General features: G+C 44.9%; 1 protein-coding gene across 1 annotated transcript; it reads left to right on the top strand.

The window, feature by feature from the left end:
- The first annotated feature begins 291 nt into the window (after nucleotides 1-291).
- Nucleotides 292-14228, top strand: crybb1 (crystallin, beta B1). Its single transcript, XM_060843926.1, has 6 exons — nucleotides 292-355; nucleotides 976-1178; nucleotides 6494-6612; nucleotides 8552-8684; nucleotides 9863-10005; nucleotides 13924-14228. The coding sequence occupies exons 2-6, from the start codon at nucleotides 1062-1064 to the stop codon at nucleotides 14096-14098; spliced, it is 687 nt and encodes a 228-aa protein (XP_060699909.1). The 5' UTR covers nucleotides 292-355; nucleotides 976-1061; the 3' UTR covers nucleotides 14099-14228.
- The last annotated feature ends 1020 nt before the right edge of the window (nucleotides 14229-15248 follow it).

Raw genomic sequence — 15248 nt, 5'->3', positions numbered from 1 at the left:
GAGACTGATATATGTCAGTGTGTGTTGATTCCAGTCACCAGCATTGTTATGTGATGAACAAAATTCATTTGTCAGTCATTTTCATATTTTGTGTGGTGTCAGGGAACATGTAAATCACTTTTGAACAGAGCAAAGTGCTTGCTTCAGCTCATAGTGAATTAGGCTTATTCCACCTGAATGCCTGGGAAAACAATTTGCTGGAATATGTGATGACCATTAAGTTTGGGTAGCAAACTTTGATGAGCTGTCAAATCTGTTGTCTGGGTTCGTTTGAGAGCTGTACTTGCCAGCGTATAAATTCAGCCCTGAGTATCAGTTAGACATCACGTTCTGGCAGTGAGCACCAGATCCACAGGTAAGAGAGAGACAGAAAGCGAGAAAGGGAGGATCAGAGATAAAGAATGTAGGAGGAAAGGCAGAGCAGAAGGAGCATCATTGATGGAGGAAAGCTGAAGGGATAGGTCAATTAGGAGAAACGTAGACCAGATATTTAAAAAAAAGTTGGATTAATGGTGTTTAATTTTGAGAAGTCTAGTGATGAACAAATTCTTCAAGACAATTCAAGGCTGAGGAAGATGAGATGAATTGCATAGGTTTTGATTACATTCACTTTGGATTTAGTGGAGCAAAGGCTTGGGAGAGATACAAAACACAGTTACATTTTTGCATATTCAGATGTGATGTATTGTGAGTGAACATGTTGTGAAATGTTGATTGCAGGACAGAGAGATGAGAAGGCGCGAACATAGAAAACAGGAAAAGTGTGAGATGTGTTTAATTACACATAGTTTGAGCAGAATGTTGCTGATAAATACAAAATGGAATATGTTCATCTGATGATAAATTGGACAGCTATTTTGCTGATTAGGAATGGAGTTTCCAAATTCACTTAGTTCAGTTTGAAGTAATTTATTCTGTGAATTGATGTGTCACCTGTTTCAGATGTGAGAGTATTTACTCGTTATTTTAATTCAGCTTGTGCCTTTTGCTGTGTTGGGATTTGGAACGGGCATCGGTTCCCACTCTTATTATCAACTCCATATCGGACCTGACCAGTCAGAATGTCTCAGACTACGAAAAGCACCACTCAGGAAAAGGGCACTCCACCCACTGGTACAGCTCCTGCTCCGGGTTCCAAGAGCTTGAAGACCAGGGAACCTGCAGCGGGCAACTTCAAGGTAAGTGCAGCATTTAGTGGCTTAACTCCCCAACCTGATCAAATACAATAGCCTTTAGGAACTGAAAGAAAGATGACCTCACTGGGCTCAACAACATTTATTCCTCTTTAATCCAATTTAATTTCTTGTTACCATCTCCCTGAATTACATTTGGTCACCATTCATAGATATAATTATCTACTGAATAATTTAAATTGATTTCAGTATTAATGTGCTTCACCAGTGCATTACCCTACAGCTAAATGAAAGTCTGCATAAATCTCTTTTTACAGTCCAGTTAGCGTTACCATTTTAGCCATGCCTCCTGGTATTTACATCCTTTCTCACATTCTTCAGTGTTTAACAACCGACAGTCAGAAACTCTTTAAAAATGTTCAATTAAAACACATTCAAGTTATCCAAAGTTTTCTACAGAAAAACCTGCCAAATTTCCTCATTAGTTCCTCTTCGGTTCCCTTTCCTTGGAACTTCTGAGTTGTTGAGGCTGGTGTTAACCATAAAGGAACCTTCCTCATCATGGGTGCTAATAGACTGAGGTTGGAAATGTGAAACATTAGCTTTGTCATTATTGGGGCTGAGCATGTTTGGAATGCCTCAGCTGTGAGCATCACTTTGGATTCTGGCCTGATATCCTTCTGGAAAGAGGGAAAAGCACAGATGAGAAGCATACTGAGCGCTGTGGCTCAATGATTAGCACTGCTGCCTTACTGCGTTAGGAACCCGGGTTCAATTCCACCCTTGGATGACTGTCTGTGTGGAGTTTGCACAGCCTCCCTGTGAGTGTGTGGGTTTCCTCTGGGTGCTCCAATTTCTTCCCATAGTCCAATGCTGTGCAGGTTAGTGTCCAGGGATGTGTAGGTTAGGTGGATTAGCCATGGGAAATTCAGGGATACAGGGATAGGGTAGGGGGCAGGGGTGGGTATGGGTGGGATGCTCTTCAGAAGGTTGTTGTGGACTCAATGGGCAAATGGCCTGCTTCCACACTGTGGGGATTCTATGATGCTTCACACAGATACAATTATACAAAGAAATCCCTAACAGTAACAAATTGTCTACATTGCAGCTTCATTGTACAGTGAAGCTTGGAAGTGTGACCTGGCTTTGAACGATGCTCTCTACCTTATAACATTACAATTCATTAGAATATCCTTGATGTGGAGGAGCTGGTGTTGGACTGGAGTGGACAAAGTTAAAAATCACACAACACCAGGTTAGAGTCCAACGGGCTTATACACCAGCTTTCAGAGCGCTGATCCTTTGTCGGTGTGCTAGTCAGTGAAATTCTTGCAAACAAAACAATATGATGTGGAATATTGTGTATCCTCTTTTGTTAGTGTTTATAAACTTCATCAAATGGCCCTAAAATGCCAAGTTGTTCTCCCCATTTCTTACAGTCACCTTGTTGGAAATCTGGGAGCAAGGTAGGGCTGCTCTTGGCATGCCCTCCTACACTCTCCATTGAACCAGGGTTGATCCCCTGCCTTGATGGTAATGGTTGAGTGGAGGATATGCCGGGCCATGAGGTTACAGATTGTGCTGGAGTACAATTCTGCTGCTGTTAATGGCCCACTGGATCCCCAGTCTAGAGTTGCTTGATATATTTGAGGTTTGGCACCATAGTAGTGCCATTCAACACAATGGAGGTTATTCTAAATGTAAAGACAATAATTAGTAAGGTTAGATTACATGGGATTCAGGGTGAGCTTGCCAATTGGATATAAAATTGGCTTGATGGTGGAAGACACAGGGTGGTCATGCAGGGTTGTTTTTCAGATTGGAGGCCTGTGACCAGTGGCGCTCCACAGGGATTCGTGCTGGATCAAATTTGGTCAGTGGGCTGAGGAATGACCGATGGAGCTTAATTTGGATAAATATAACATATTACATTTTGGTAGGATTTAATGGTAGCCATCTGAGTTATGTTCAAGAATAACAGAGGTAGAGTGCAGGTGCATATTCCTTTGAAATTTGTGTCACATATAGCCAGGGTGGTTAAGAAGACATTTAGCATTCTTGCTCTTCATTGCTCAGATTTCTGAGTGTAGGAGTTGGGGTGTCATGTTGAGGTTGTACAACACATTAGTGAGGCCTCTTCTGGACACTGTGTGCCATTCTGGTCGCCCTATTATAGGAAGGGTATTATTCAGCTAGAGAGGCCTCAGAAAAGATTTACCAGGATGTTGCTGAGGATGGAGGGTTTGAGTTAGGAGAGACTGGGACTTTTCTCATTGGAGTGTAGGAGGTTGAGGGGTGACCTTATAGAGATATATAAATTCATGACAGGCATAAAATCCCTACATTGTGGAAGCAGGCCACTTGAGTCCACACCGACCCTCCAAAGACCAATCCCTGCAACCCTGCATTTCCCATGGCAAACCCACCTAGCCAACACATTACTGGTCACTATGAGGCAATTTCCCATGGCCAATCCACCTAACCTGCACATCTTTGGACTGTGGGAGGAAAGCAGAGCACCTGGATGAAATCCACACAGACAGGGGAGAGTGTGTAAACTCCACACAGAGGGTCACCCAAGACGAATCAAACCTGGGTCCCTGGCATTGTGAAGCAGCAGTGCTAACCATTGAGCCACCGTGTCACCTACATAGAAAAGGTGAATAGCAAAGGTCTTTTCCTTATAGGGCGGGGGGGGGGTGGTGGGTGGGAGAGAGGTGAGTTCAAAACTAAGGGACATATTTTTAAAGTGAGAAGAAAAAGATTTAAAAAGGTTTTGAGGGCAACTCTTTTATAAAGAGAGTGGTTAGTGTGTGAAATGAACTGGCCGAAGAAGTGGTGGATATGGGTACATTACAACATTTAAAAGACATTTTGGGTACATGCATGAATAGGGAAGGTTTGGAGGGATGTGGGCGAAACACAGGAAGGTGGGGCTAGTTTAATTTGGGAGCATGGCTGGTTGGACCGAAGGGTCTGTTTCCATGTTGTATGATTCTATGACTATGAATTACCTTTAGCCTTTTATGGTGTTTCCCAGATGGATCCCCTGATCTTGTTTGTGTTAAAGAAATCCCAGTTGGTTTCCAGGCTGGCAGAGACCTTAGCTGAATGCTGTGCTCATTGAAGTGGGGGACATTGGCTCTGTAAAATAAAACATTTTCTCACTTGATGCAGCTGGTATTAGATGTTCACACTGTGGCTTACACCTGAATCGACCCCATCCAGGTCTCGAACCCCCAGCAGGCCAGTATCACTGTGACATCATGAAATTTTTAAAAGGAGAGGCCCTAAGTTTCTCTTCAATCTTCCGGTGGACTCTAGCATTTACAGAGAAACCTCGATTATCCAGCATTCGATTAACTGAATTTCGGATTTTCCAAACGAGATCACAAAGGTCCCGATGTTTGGCTAAACTATATTATCCGGCATTCGATTATCCAGACAAAATATTCCTCGCTCGTGGCCTTCGGATAATCAAAGTTTTCTTTCTAATTGTCCCTTGATGTAAGTGGCTTGGAAGGGCCATTTTGGAGGGCAATTCAGAGTCAGTCACATTGCTGTGGGTCTGGAGTCACATGTAGGCCAGACCAGGTAAAGAAGGCAGATCTCCTTCCCTAAAAGACATTATGGAACCAGATGAGTTTTTTCCTTATGGCAGTCGAGAAAGGGTCACAGGACCTGAAACATTAATTCTGATTTCTCTTCACAGATGCTGCCAGACCTGTTGAGCTTTTCCAGTAACTTCCATTTTTGTCTGAGGCTGCCATTAGGCTTTTTTTTATTCCAGATTTTCATATTGAATTTGAAACTTTTGCCCTGGTGGGATTCAAACCCGTGCCCCCAGAAGGTTAGCCTGGGGCCTTTGGATTGCAAGTCCAATAGCATTACCATTAGGCATCCACCTCTCCTAAATTGGCCCAGGGTTGAGTTTGGTGCCCAATATAGCCCTCATGATGGAGGGTGATTCTCCAAAAGCAAAAGGCAGCCATGTTTTAGCCAGCCCTTGCCCAGGTTAGAGACAAAAAAACTGCAGATGCTGGAATCCAAGGTAGACAAGTAGGAGGCCAGAAGAACACAGCAAGCCAGGGGGCAATGGTGGCAGGCAGGAAAGGAGAGGTTTGGCAGCGTCGGCTCTGCTAGAAATCCACATGACATCAGCCACTCCATCGAGTTGAAAGGCAGATCTGGCTCAGTGGGCCGAATGGCCTACTCCTGGTTCCTATTGGATACATTTCTACAAATATCTGAGAGCTTCCTGCTTGAACTATCAAGCCATTCTGCTCAAGTGATGGCCACTTGTGCCATTCCACCAGCACTGCCATTTGACTATTCGATTAGAATGGTTGGCTGCTTGTTTTTGAGTACAAACTTGATGGGCTGAAGGGCTACTTTCTGTGCTATAAACCTTTTCTCTGTTTTTTCCCCTGGATGATTACTGCAGCCACTATAATGAATAATGACTGTGTTGTGCTGACAGTTCCACACTCACATGCCCTCTTCCTGTTGTGAACATTGAACATTTGATTCTGTTCTTCTCTGGCCTGTTAACAAGCTCTCCAACGAGCTTAATAGAAGGTCATTTGGAGACGCGTGGGCTCTCGGCTCACCCCTGCCCTCTCTTTAACAATTCCCATGAACCGTGGAAATGAAGGAAGACTGACAGACCAGCCCAAATGCTCTGATTTCAGAACTGTCTTTATCTTCACATGAAAATCTGTCCCCCCACCACCACCTACCCTGTGTCAGCAGCAAGCATTGATTCCTCAGCTCACATGCAGCATCGTTTATAGCAAAACACTCTGTTATTAACAAAATTAGATGGTCATTCTCCAGCACATTGCTGTATGTGAGATACCCATGTTAGTACTGGACAACTATATGTATCATAGGGGGTACAGTGGCTCAGTGGTTAGTACTGCTGCCTCACAGCACCAGGGAGCCGGGTTCGATTCCACCCTCAGGTGACTGTCTGCGTAGAGTTTGCACATTCTCCCTGTGTCTGTGTGGGTTTCCACTGGGTGCTCCCACAGTCCCAAGATGTGCAGGTTAGGTGGATTGGCTGTGCTAAATTGCCCAGGTGTAATATAAAATAATCGGGTAGGGGAATGGGTCTGGGTGGGATACTCTTTGGAGGGTTAGTGTGGACATGTTGGGCTGAATGGCCTGTTTCCACACTGTAGGGATTCTATGAAATAAAAGAAAAGTCCTTTGCCAGTAGCTTCATCCCAATAACCTCCCACAGGCTATTTGAAAAGACAGAGGCCTCAAGAAACACTAATGAAAAGATCAAGGTCGGTCTGAGAAATATGGATTAATTTGGTTCTTGCCATCTGACTGCTTTTCTTCCTTTGCTGCAGATCTACATCTATGAGCAGGAGAATTTCCAGGGCAGGTTCATGGAATTTTCCACTGAGTGCATGAACCTGTGCGATCGCAACTTCGATCGAGTTGGCAGTGTCCGTGTGGAGTGTGGACCGTGAGTTACCCTCAACTGAACTCAAATGCTGTTAGGGCAGTGAGCGAAGTAGACAGGAGTCCACTCATGACCAGATTGTGTGTCCTTGAGAGGTGTTTGAGCCAACTCCTACTGACAGGCCCAGGATACCACTGGACTCTTATTAAAATCCAGGTCAGCGAAAGCATGAAATAGGGACAGGAGAAGGCTATTCAGCCCCTCAAGCCTGTTCCACCACTAAATGAGATTGTGACTGATCTGCGGCCTAACTCCATACACCTGCCTGTGCCCTATTTCCCTTAATTCCTTTACTTAACAAATAATTATCAATCTCAGATTTAAAATTAATCCAGCATCCACTGTCATTTGTGGAAGAGAGTTCCAAACCTCTCCCATGTGTGTAGAAGTGCTTTCTAACATCTCTCCTGAACAGTCTGGCCCTAATTCTCAGACTCAGCTCCTTAGTTCTCCAATTCCCAACCAGTGGGAATAGTTTACCTTTATTTACACTGTCTTTTCCAGTTAACATCTTGAAGATTTTGCTCAGATCACCCCTTAACCTTCCAGATTCTAGACAAAACAGGCTGCTCTCATCTCTCCTCATAACTTAATTGAGTGCAATGGAATTTCACTTTGCAGCTTCAATATACAGTTCCGCAGTGTGGATTGACATTCAATCCCTTAATCCTGGTCGATGCCGGGTGTCAGTAGAAACCAGATACTTCGCTGATAGAAACCTCTTAATGTCTTGGTGATGTGTAATTCACAGAGACTTGGGGTCGTCACCTATTTGTTCCCTCAAGATTGCAGTCTGTGTCTCCTGGGGCATGCAGGGAGATGGGGAAGAGAGCTGGCTGGAAATTCCTGATGAAGGGCTCTGGCCCGAAACGTTGAATTTCCTGTTCCTTGGATGCTGCCTAACCTGCTGTGCTTTAACCAGCAACACATTTTCAACTCTGATCTCCAGCATCTGCAGACCTCACTTTTTACTCAGAGAGAGCTGGCTGGGCCTAACTGGGTTGCAATTTCAAAGGAGCCACCTAAGACTCAATGGGGCTGGCTTGCTTCCAATCTCTTTGATTCTGTGTATCCTCACCAGTACAGTATGGGAAACATGGGAAAATGTAGCCGATTGATTGAAGCTGGGGGTGGGGTTGAAGATGTAACATCAACAGCCTGTGCATGGGCAACTCTTTGGCTCCATCCTGAACAGGGACAACTTTCTAGAGCCAGGATTGGAGGGGGCGAGGAGGGGGGGAGGCGTCACAGACCTACCTGACCTGAACACAATGGATCATCCATTAAACCATCCACAGGATCCCAGGCCAATGATCCAATCCTGCAGGCCAGCAGCTTAACCGGAGATGGCCTCTAGGTGGCAGAGCAGGTGGAAAGCCCTGCATCGCTCCTTATCAACTTGTGGTTGACAGGAGTTGGGGCTGCTCTTTGGAGAACTCTGAACCTTGCCCCAAAACAAACATTGGCCTAAACGCACACACACACACACACACCCCAACAATCATACCCCAGCTCAGTTGGTAGCCTGTTTGGAAGAGCCATTCTAAAAAAAAACTTTTAAAATCTTGAGGGATGGCTCCTCCTACCTTGAAGCCCCCTGTCCCCTCACTTACCCTCTTATGACTCACTGTGCATTTTCAAAATCCCATCTGCTCTCCTTACTTGAATGGATGTCAGACTTCTGACCATGAATTGGCAGCCCTGGGACAAAATCACAGTGAGGATTGCACCCCTAATGGTGCAGAGCTCCCCAATGAAGGGACTCCAGAAGACCACAGCGGTAACTCCAGCCCGTTGTGTCTCTGCTATCATCATCTATTACTTTGATACAAGCCAGCTAGGAAAGGACTTCAAGAGATATTATCAATAAACAAACTGCTGCTTCTCAGAGATACCAGCCTTCCCTCTTTGAGCTGACGTTAATTGTGTTCTGTCCCTGTAGCTGGGTTGCCTTTGAACAATCTAATTTCCGTGGAGAGATGTTCATCTTGGAGAAAGGAGAGTATCCACGCTGGGATTCCTGGTCCAACAGCTACAGGAGTGATCGCTTCATGTCCTTCCGACCAATCTGCATGGTAACTTCCTCAGAGGAGCTGTTAAATAATTGGTGACTTAAGTTATACCAGAGCAACCCCATCAATCAAACGTAAAATACATTTTCACTTCATCACCTCTTATTCACTCTCCATCAAGCACAGGGAGAAGCTCAGCAGGTCTGGCAGCATCTTTGGAGAGAGAAAAACACGTTTCGAGTCCGGGATCACTCCTTTTTGGAAGCCAAGAGGATTCGTACCAGATGTGAAATGCTAACTGTTTCTCTCTCCACGTGTATGCTGCCAAGTCTGCTGAGTCTCTCCAGCACTCATTGTGCTTGCTTCAGATTTCCAACATCAGCAGCATTTCGCTTTTGTTAACTCTCCACGACGTTCCATCACTTTCAATTTAATTACCATCTGAAGCCCCCCACTATCAACATTCAGGGGGTTACCATATACTAGAAACTGAATTGGAGCATTGTATAAATCCTTTATCCACAGGAGCAGGTCAGAGGCTAGGAACACTGGGACAAGTTAAGTCAACTTGCCTGATTCTCTAAAGCCCGTCCACCATCTGCAAGGCACAAGTGAGGAGTGTGATAGAATATTGCCTGGTTACATGCAGCTCCAACAATAATGCAACCCTTTACTTTGCCTCCACATTGCCTTTGAAATCAAGAGTCAGTGCAATGTCTCATATTATTGAAGATTTTGGCATTCCTCACTTCCCAGCTTCCCCTTTGTAACACAATCTCGATTTAGATTTAGATTTTATTGTCATGTGTTCTCAAATACAGGAGTACGGTGAAAAGTGTACAATGTCACCACATGGTGCCATCTTAGATATAAAATACTTAGGTGCAAAGGAATAAACGAAGCAAAGTTTAAAAAATTAAGCATTACCTTCATAGAATAAGTAGAAAAATAAAGAAATAAGGTATTAGTTAACATTAAAATCCTTCTCAATATGAACTAGAAATACAAGGGGATAACATTAAAACTGCTGTTAACATAATGACCATCTCAATCTCCCTGCTTATTGGTCATGTTCTACACTTTAGGCCTTGATCATTCTATCGCTGATTAATAATATAACAACCCTCAGAAGTGAAATTACTGTTTTGTAACACAACGTGTAACGAACTATCCATAATGGGAAAGGAAGGTCATTGCAAAATTAAAACTAAAATGCTTGCAATTTCTTTCATTGCTCTCAGGATAACCAGGAGCACAAAATCTGCCTGTTTGAACTAACGGAATTCCAAGGAAATAAGATGGAGATCACTGAGGATGACATCCCAAGCCTGTGGGCGTATGGTTTCTGTGACCGTGTGGGCAGTGTGAGAGTTCCCAGCGGCACGTGAGTATCTCCACCACAAACCCCATGAGCAATTCGTTCCATAAGTGCACCCACCATGCAGAATATAGGCAGCTTATCTTTGTGGCAAAAGTGAGGACTGCAGATGCTGGAGATCCGAGTCAGAATTAGAGTGGTGCTGGAAAAGCTCAGCAGGTCAGGCAGCACCCGGAGAGCAGGAAACGTCAACTTTCCTGCTCCTCAAATGCTGCCTGACTTGCTGTGCATTTGCAGCACCACTCTAATCTTCAAGCTTATCTTTGTGTACTACACCCTGAGGCTTTCCCATGAAGAGATATTGCAAACAGAGTGAAGATGGTTTGTGGCTCTAGTTGCCAACGATCATGAGCCTGAGTTTCTTGGTATGATTAAATTTAAAATAAACTAGTGGAGTAATTGTCACAGTGCAGTCTCCTCTACATGGGACAGACAAACGCAGACTGGATGATGTTGTTGAAAGCCCCCTCTCTTCTGTAAGAATGTCCCAAGTCTCCTGGTCTCTTGCCATTTCTTCATGTTATCTTGTTCATATTTCTACCGTGGGCTGGCTGCAGTGTTCTAGTGAAGCCACCCAAGTGGGACAACAGCTTGTTTTCTGTTTTGACATCATACAGCCTTCAGGGCACAGAACTGGGTTCAAGAACTTTAGAGTATGAACACCGACCTCCATTTTTATAGCCAACTTGGAGAAAGTGAGGATGGCAGATGCTGGAGATAGAGTCAAAGAGTGTGGTGCTGGAAAAGCAGGTCAGGCAGCATCCGAGGAGCAGGAGAGTGGACGTTTTGGGCATAAGTTCTTCATCAGACATTTCTGATGTTGAGCTTATGCTCGAAACGTCGACTCTCTTGCTCCTCAGATGCTGCCTGACTGGCTATGCTTTTCCAGCACCACACATTTTGACACCGTTTTTATAGCAACAGCCCTCCCCCATCCCCTGCTCCCCCACTAGTGTCTTCTTGCGTGATGTTTGCTGTCAATATTGCCGACTTACTTTTCTCTGTTCTGGATTAGTGGTGCTGGAAGAGCACAGCAGTTCAGGCAGCATCCAAAGTGCAGCGCAATCGATGTTTCAGGCAAAAGCTCTTCATCAGGAATAAAGACAGTGAGCCTGAAGCGTGGAGAGATAAGCTAGAGGAGGGTGGGTGGGGAGAAAGTATCATAGAGTACAATAGTTGAGTGGGGGAGGGGATGAAGGTGATAAGTCAGGGAGGAGAGGGTGGAGTGGATAGGTGGAAAAGGAGCTAGGCAGGTCGCACAAGTCCGTACAAGTCGGGGACAGTGCTGAACTGGAAGTTTGGAACAAGGGTGAGGTGGGGGAAGGGGAAATGAGGAAACTGTTGAAGTCTACATCTGTGCACACCTACCATTATTATCTAATTTGAGGCTACATCTCAGGCATCATTTTCCAGCCCCTTACGGTTCTGAACTAGGGTCATATCAAACTCGAGACATTAACTCTGTTCCTCTTTCCACAGATCCTGTCAGACCTGCTGAGTTTCTCCAACAATCTCTGTGTTTTTATTAAACCAGTTGTCATACCTTGGGATTCAAGTGCAATTTTCAGTCAGGGCTTATTAGGGATTGTCTTCCCTCACCCAGGTTCCACATCTGTCTTGACAACAATGAGTGTTAGTGGTCTCTCTGACTGGGATACACCCTTCAATGTGATCTTACTCTCAATCATTGGAGACTGGAAATTACATCTGAAACTTTCTGATTGAGCAGTGAAGCCTTGCCTGAGGCTGGACAGTTCTATTTACCAGCTATAACTTTCTAAGATCGGGGGTATTTAATAGACCGTATGTTGCATGATGCAGCAAAAGACTTGCAGAGATTTTCTGGGTTTTTTTTTGTAAATCCACAAACACCAGTTTTTACCTTTCCTGAAATAGGAAACAATATGGCGCAGTCTGGACCTTCAACAATTGAAATGAAGGAAAAGTTCAACAAGTCACTAAAGGAGGAAAAGACGTGTTCCCACTCCCCTGGTGTCCAACAGTCTTAGAACCTCGGAAGTACCCCTCCGATACAAAGGGCACCTGGCGTAGATATAACTGAGAGGGAGGTGCAGGCAGTGACCACTCCCCCACTCCTCACCACCGCCAAGATCCCAGCTCATTTTTACAAAGGAAAGTCTGCCACCCAAATCCCCCAAATAATGAATCGAGAAAGCAAATTACAAGCAGTGCTCACTAGGGGCAGTGCGACAATGCCCAACAAATCAAAATGGTGTGGAAAAGAGGGGAGGGAGCTCCATCAAAATGGTGTCAGTGGGGCAGAATTAACTCTTTCTTTATTATGATTTTAGAGAACCTGCTATCAAATCACCCAATTATAGAGCACATCTCCTTTTCTTTAAATTCCATCCAGGCCATTATCTGGGCCAGCATTTATTGCTTATTTTTAATTGACTCTTGATCCAAGGGGATTTCGAGGGCCATTTCAGGCTTAAGTTAATTTGGAGCTGTATCCGTATGTAGGTCAGACCAGGTAAGGAAGACAGATTTCCTTCCCTAAAGGGAATTAGCAACAATTGATTGTGTTTTCACGGTCACCATTTGACGAGCTGAATTCCAGACTTAATATTGAATTAAAATTTTCATCATCTGCTACGGTGGGCTTTGAACACATGACCCCAGATATTAGCCTGGGGAGTTTGGGGGTGGGGTGGTCTGGATCACTAGTCTCTCCCCAAAGTCCCTTTTTTCTCAGATAAACCATCTCAATATTGCCCCTGTCAGTAACCAAATGAATGAATGTCAACCATTGCGAATGACAGGCAGAGCAACAATAACAGAGATGCAGGAGGGGAGGAGGAGAGTAAGGGGCTTCAATCAAAATGGGAGTTGTAGGGGGAAATAATGTACTCCACCCCTGTAATGCCCCCTGCCCTCTCGAAAGACTTCAAGGGTGTTGGTGTACACTATGTTCCATCTCTCAAGCTACCCAGAATGCAGAGCCCATCTTTTAAAAATGAACCATCATAAAGTAATCATAAAGTCTTATCAGTTAAATTTCAGAACCCATGTCTATTTTTTCCCCCAATATTTTCCAATCAAATTGTTCAGAGGTATTGCTTCACTTCTCTGGGGGCATGAACCCTGGTCTCCTGGCTCAGAGGTAGGGACACTACCAGTGCATCATCAGGGCCCATCTCCTAGATGCAGAGTCCAAAGAATGTCACTTTTTCTCAATCTACTCTGGCAGGCAAGTGGATGGCACGGTGGCTCAGTGGCTGGTACTGCTGCCTCACAGCACCAGGATCCCAGGTTCAATTCCACCCTCGGGGCACAGTCTGTGTGGAGTTTGCGCATTCTCCCCGTGTCTGTGTGGGTTTCCTGGGGGTGCTCTGGTTTCCTTCCACTGTCCAAAGATGTGCAGATTAGGTGAATTGGCCATGCTAAATTGCCCATAGTGTTAAGTGCATTAGTCAGAGGGAAATGGGTCTGGGTAGGTTACTGTTCGGAGGGTCAGTGTGGACTGGTTGGGCCGAAGGGCCTGCTTCCACGCTGTAGGGAATCTAATCTAATCAGGAGGCTGGAGGAACGCGGCTTCAGGAGGGGATAAGACAATGTTTTAGGTGTAATCCCACCTCAGGAAACCTGAAACATTGACTTCTCCATCTCCTGATGCTGCCTGGTGTGCTGTGTTCTTCCAATCTCCTGCCTTTCTACCTCGGATTCCAGCATCTGCAGTTTTTTTTTGTCTCAATTTACTCCAGGTCTGTTTTGGTTGACAGTTAAAGGGACCTGCATTTCTAACATTGACAGGGGATGAGGGGGCTGGGTGCTGGGAGGATGGTATAATGAAGTGCTCGCCCTGATCACACTTGATCTGCCAAGGAAGGGGGAGGGGGGTGGTGGGGAGCTGGGTTTTGGAGGGGTAACGGAATCTGATGATATTCTCGTTCCGTGTTTCAGTTGGGTTGGTTATCAGTACCCTGGATACAGAGGGTACCAGTACCTGTTTGAGATGGGAGAGTACAGACACTGGAATGACTGGTGTGCCCAGCAGCCCCAGATGCAGTCCATCCGCCGTCTGAGAGACATGCAGTGGCATCAGAAGGGCTCCTTCCAGTTCACCGCCCCCAAGTGAGGAAACCCTCAGAGCTCCACAAGCCGATGGTGAAGCCGATGATGAAGCCGATGGTGAAGCCGATGTCACTCATTAACATTTGACGGGATCATTTACCTGGAAGGATCCAATTATTGTTTTTAACTCACTCTGGTCAGCTAATTTCTCTGCACTTTACAATGTAAAGCAGATTTTTCAGAATCCAAAAGGTACTTTATGATGAAAATAAAGAAATTGGATGAAAGTTACTATCTCAGCCTGGTTCGAATGTGTTTGAACATTTCCCAGCGATAATTGTTTTTCCCTTCAGTCCTCTCCGCACCTCTGCAGGAGATCTGAGCTCCTGCTGCAATCAGCTTCAAATATCATAAAGGGAGAAGACATTGGAGCAGCAGAGGCCATTTGGCCCCTTCACTCTGCCCTGTCATTCAAGCTAATCCAATATGGATTGGACCTTCTTCTGCAGGAACACCACTTTCCTGCCCACTCCACGAATCCCTTGATTCCCCCAAGAGATTAAAAATCACACAACACCAGGTTATAGTCCAACAGGTTTAATTGGAAGCACACTAGCTTTCAGAGCAACGCTCCTTCATCAGGTCATAGTGGAGGGCTCAATCCTAACACAGAATTTATAGCAAAAATTTGCAGTGTGATGTAACTTTTGCTATAAATTCTGTGTTAGGATCGAGCACTCCACAATCACCTGATGAAGGAGCGATGCTCCGAAAGCTAGTGTGCTTCCAATTAAACCTGTTGGACTATAACCTGCTGTTGTGTGATTTTTAACCTTGTACACCCCAGTCCAACACCGACATCTCCAAATCATGCCTAAGAGATTAAACAGTGATCATTCTCAGCCTTGAATGTACTCAATATTTGACATTTGAAAGTGTTCTATGGCAGAGAATTACAACAATTCATAACCTTCTGAGTGAAGATGTTTCTCCTCCTCTTTAGTTCCTAAATGATGGGTCTTTAATTCTGAGACTGCGTCTTTGCTCCACAGTATGATGACCCTTCATTTATGAATCTAGATTAGAGTGGTGCTGGAAAAACGTAGCAGGTCATTCCTGATGAAGGGCTTATTCCCGAAACGTCAATTTTCCTGCTCCTCGGATGCTGCCTGTTGTACTTTTCCAGCACCACTCTAATTTAGACTTTGATTTCC

The sequence above is a fragment of the Hemiscyllium ocellatum genome, chromosome 24 (genome assembly GCF_020745735.1).
Source record: "Hemiscyllium ocellatum isolate sHemOce1 chromosome 24, sHemOce1.pat.X.cur, whole genome shotgun sequence".
NCBI lineage: Eukaryota > Metazoa > Chordata > Chondrichthyes > Orectolobiformes > Hemiscylliidae > Hemiscyllium > Hemiscyllium ocellatum.
The sequence above is the reverse complement of the archived record's forward strand: the minus strand, read 5'-3'. Positions and strand labels throughout refer to the sequence as shown.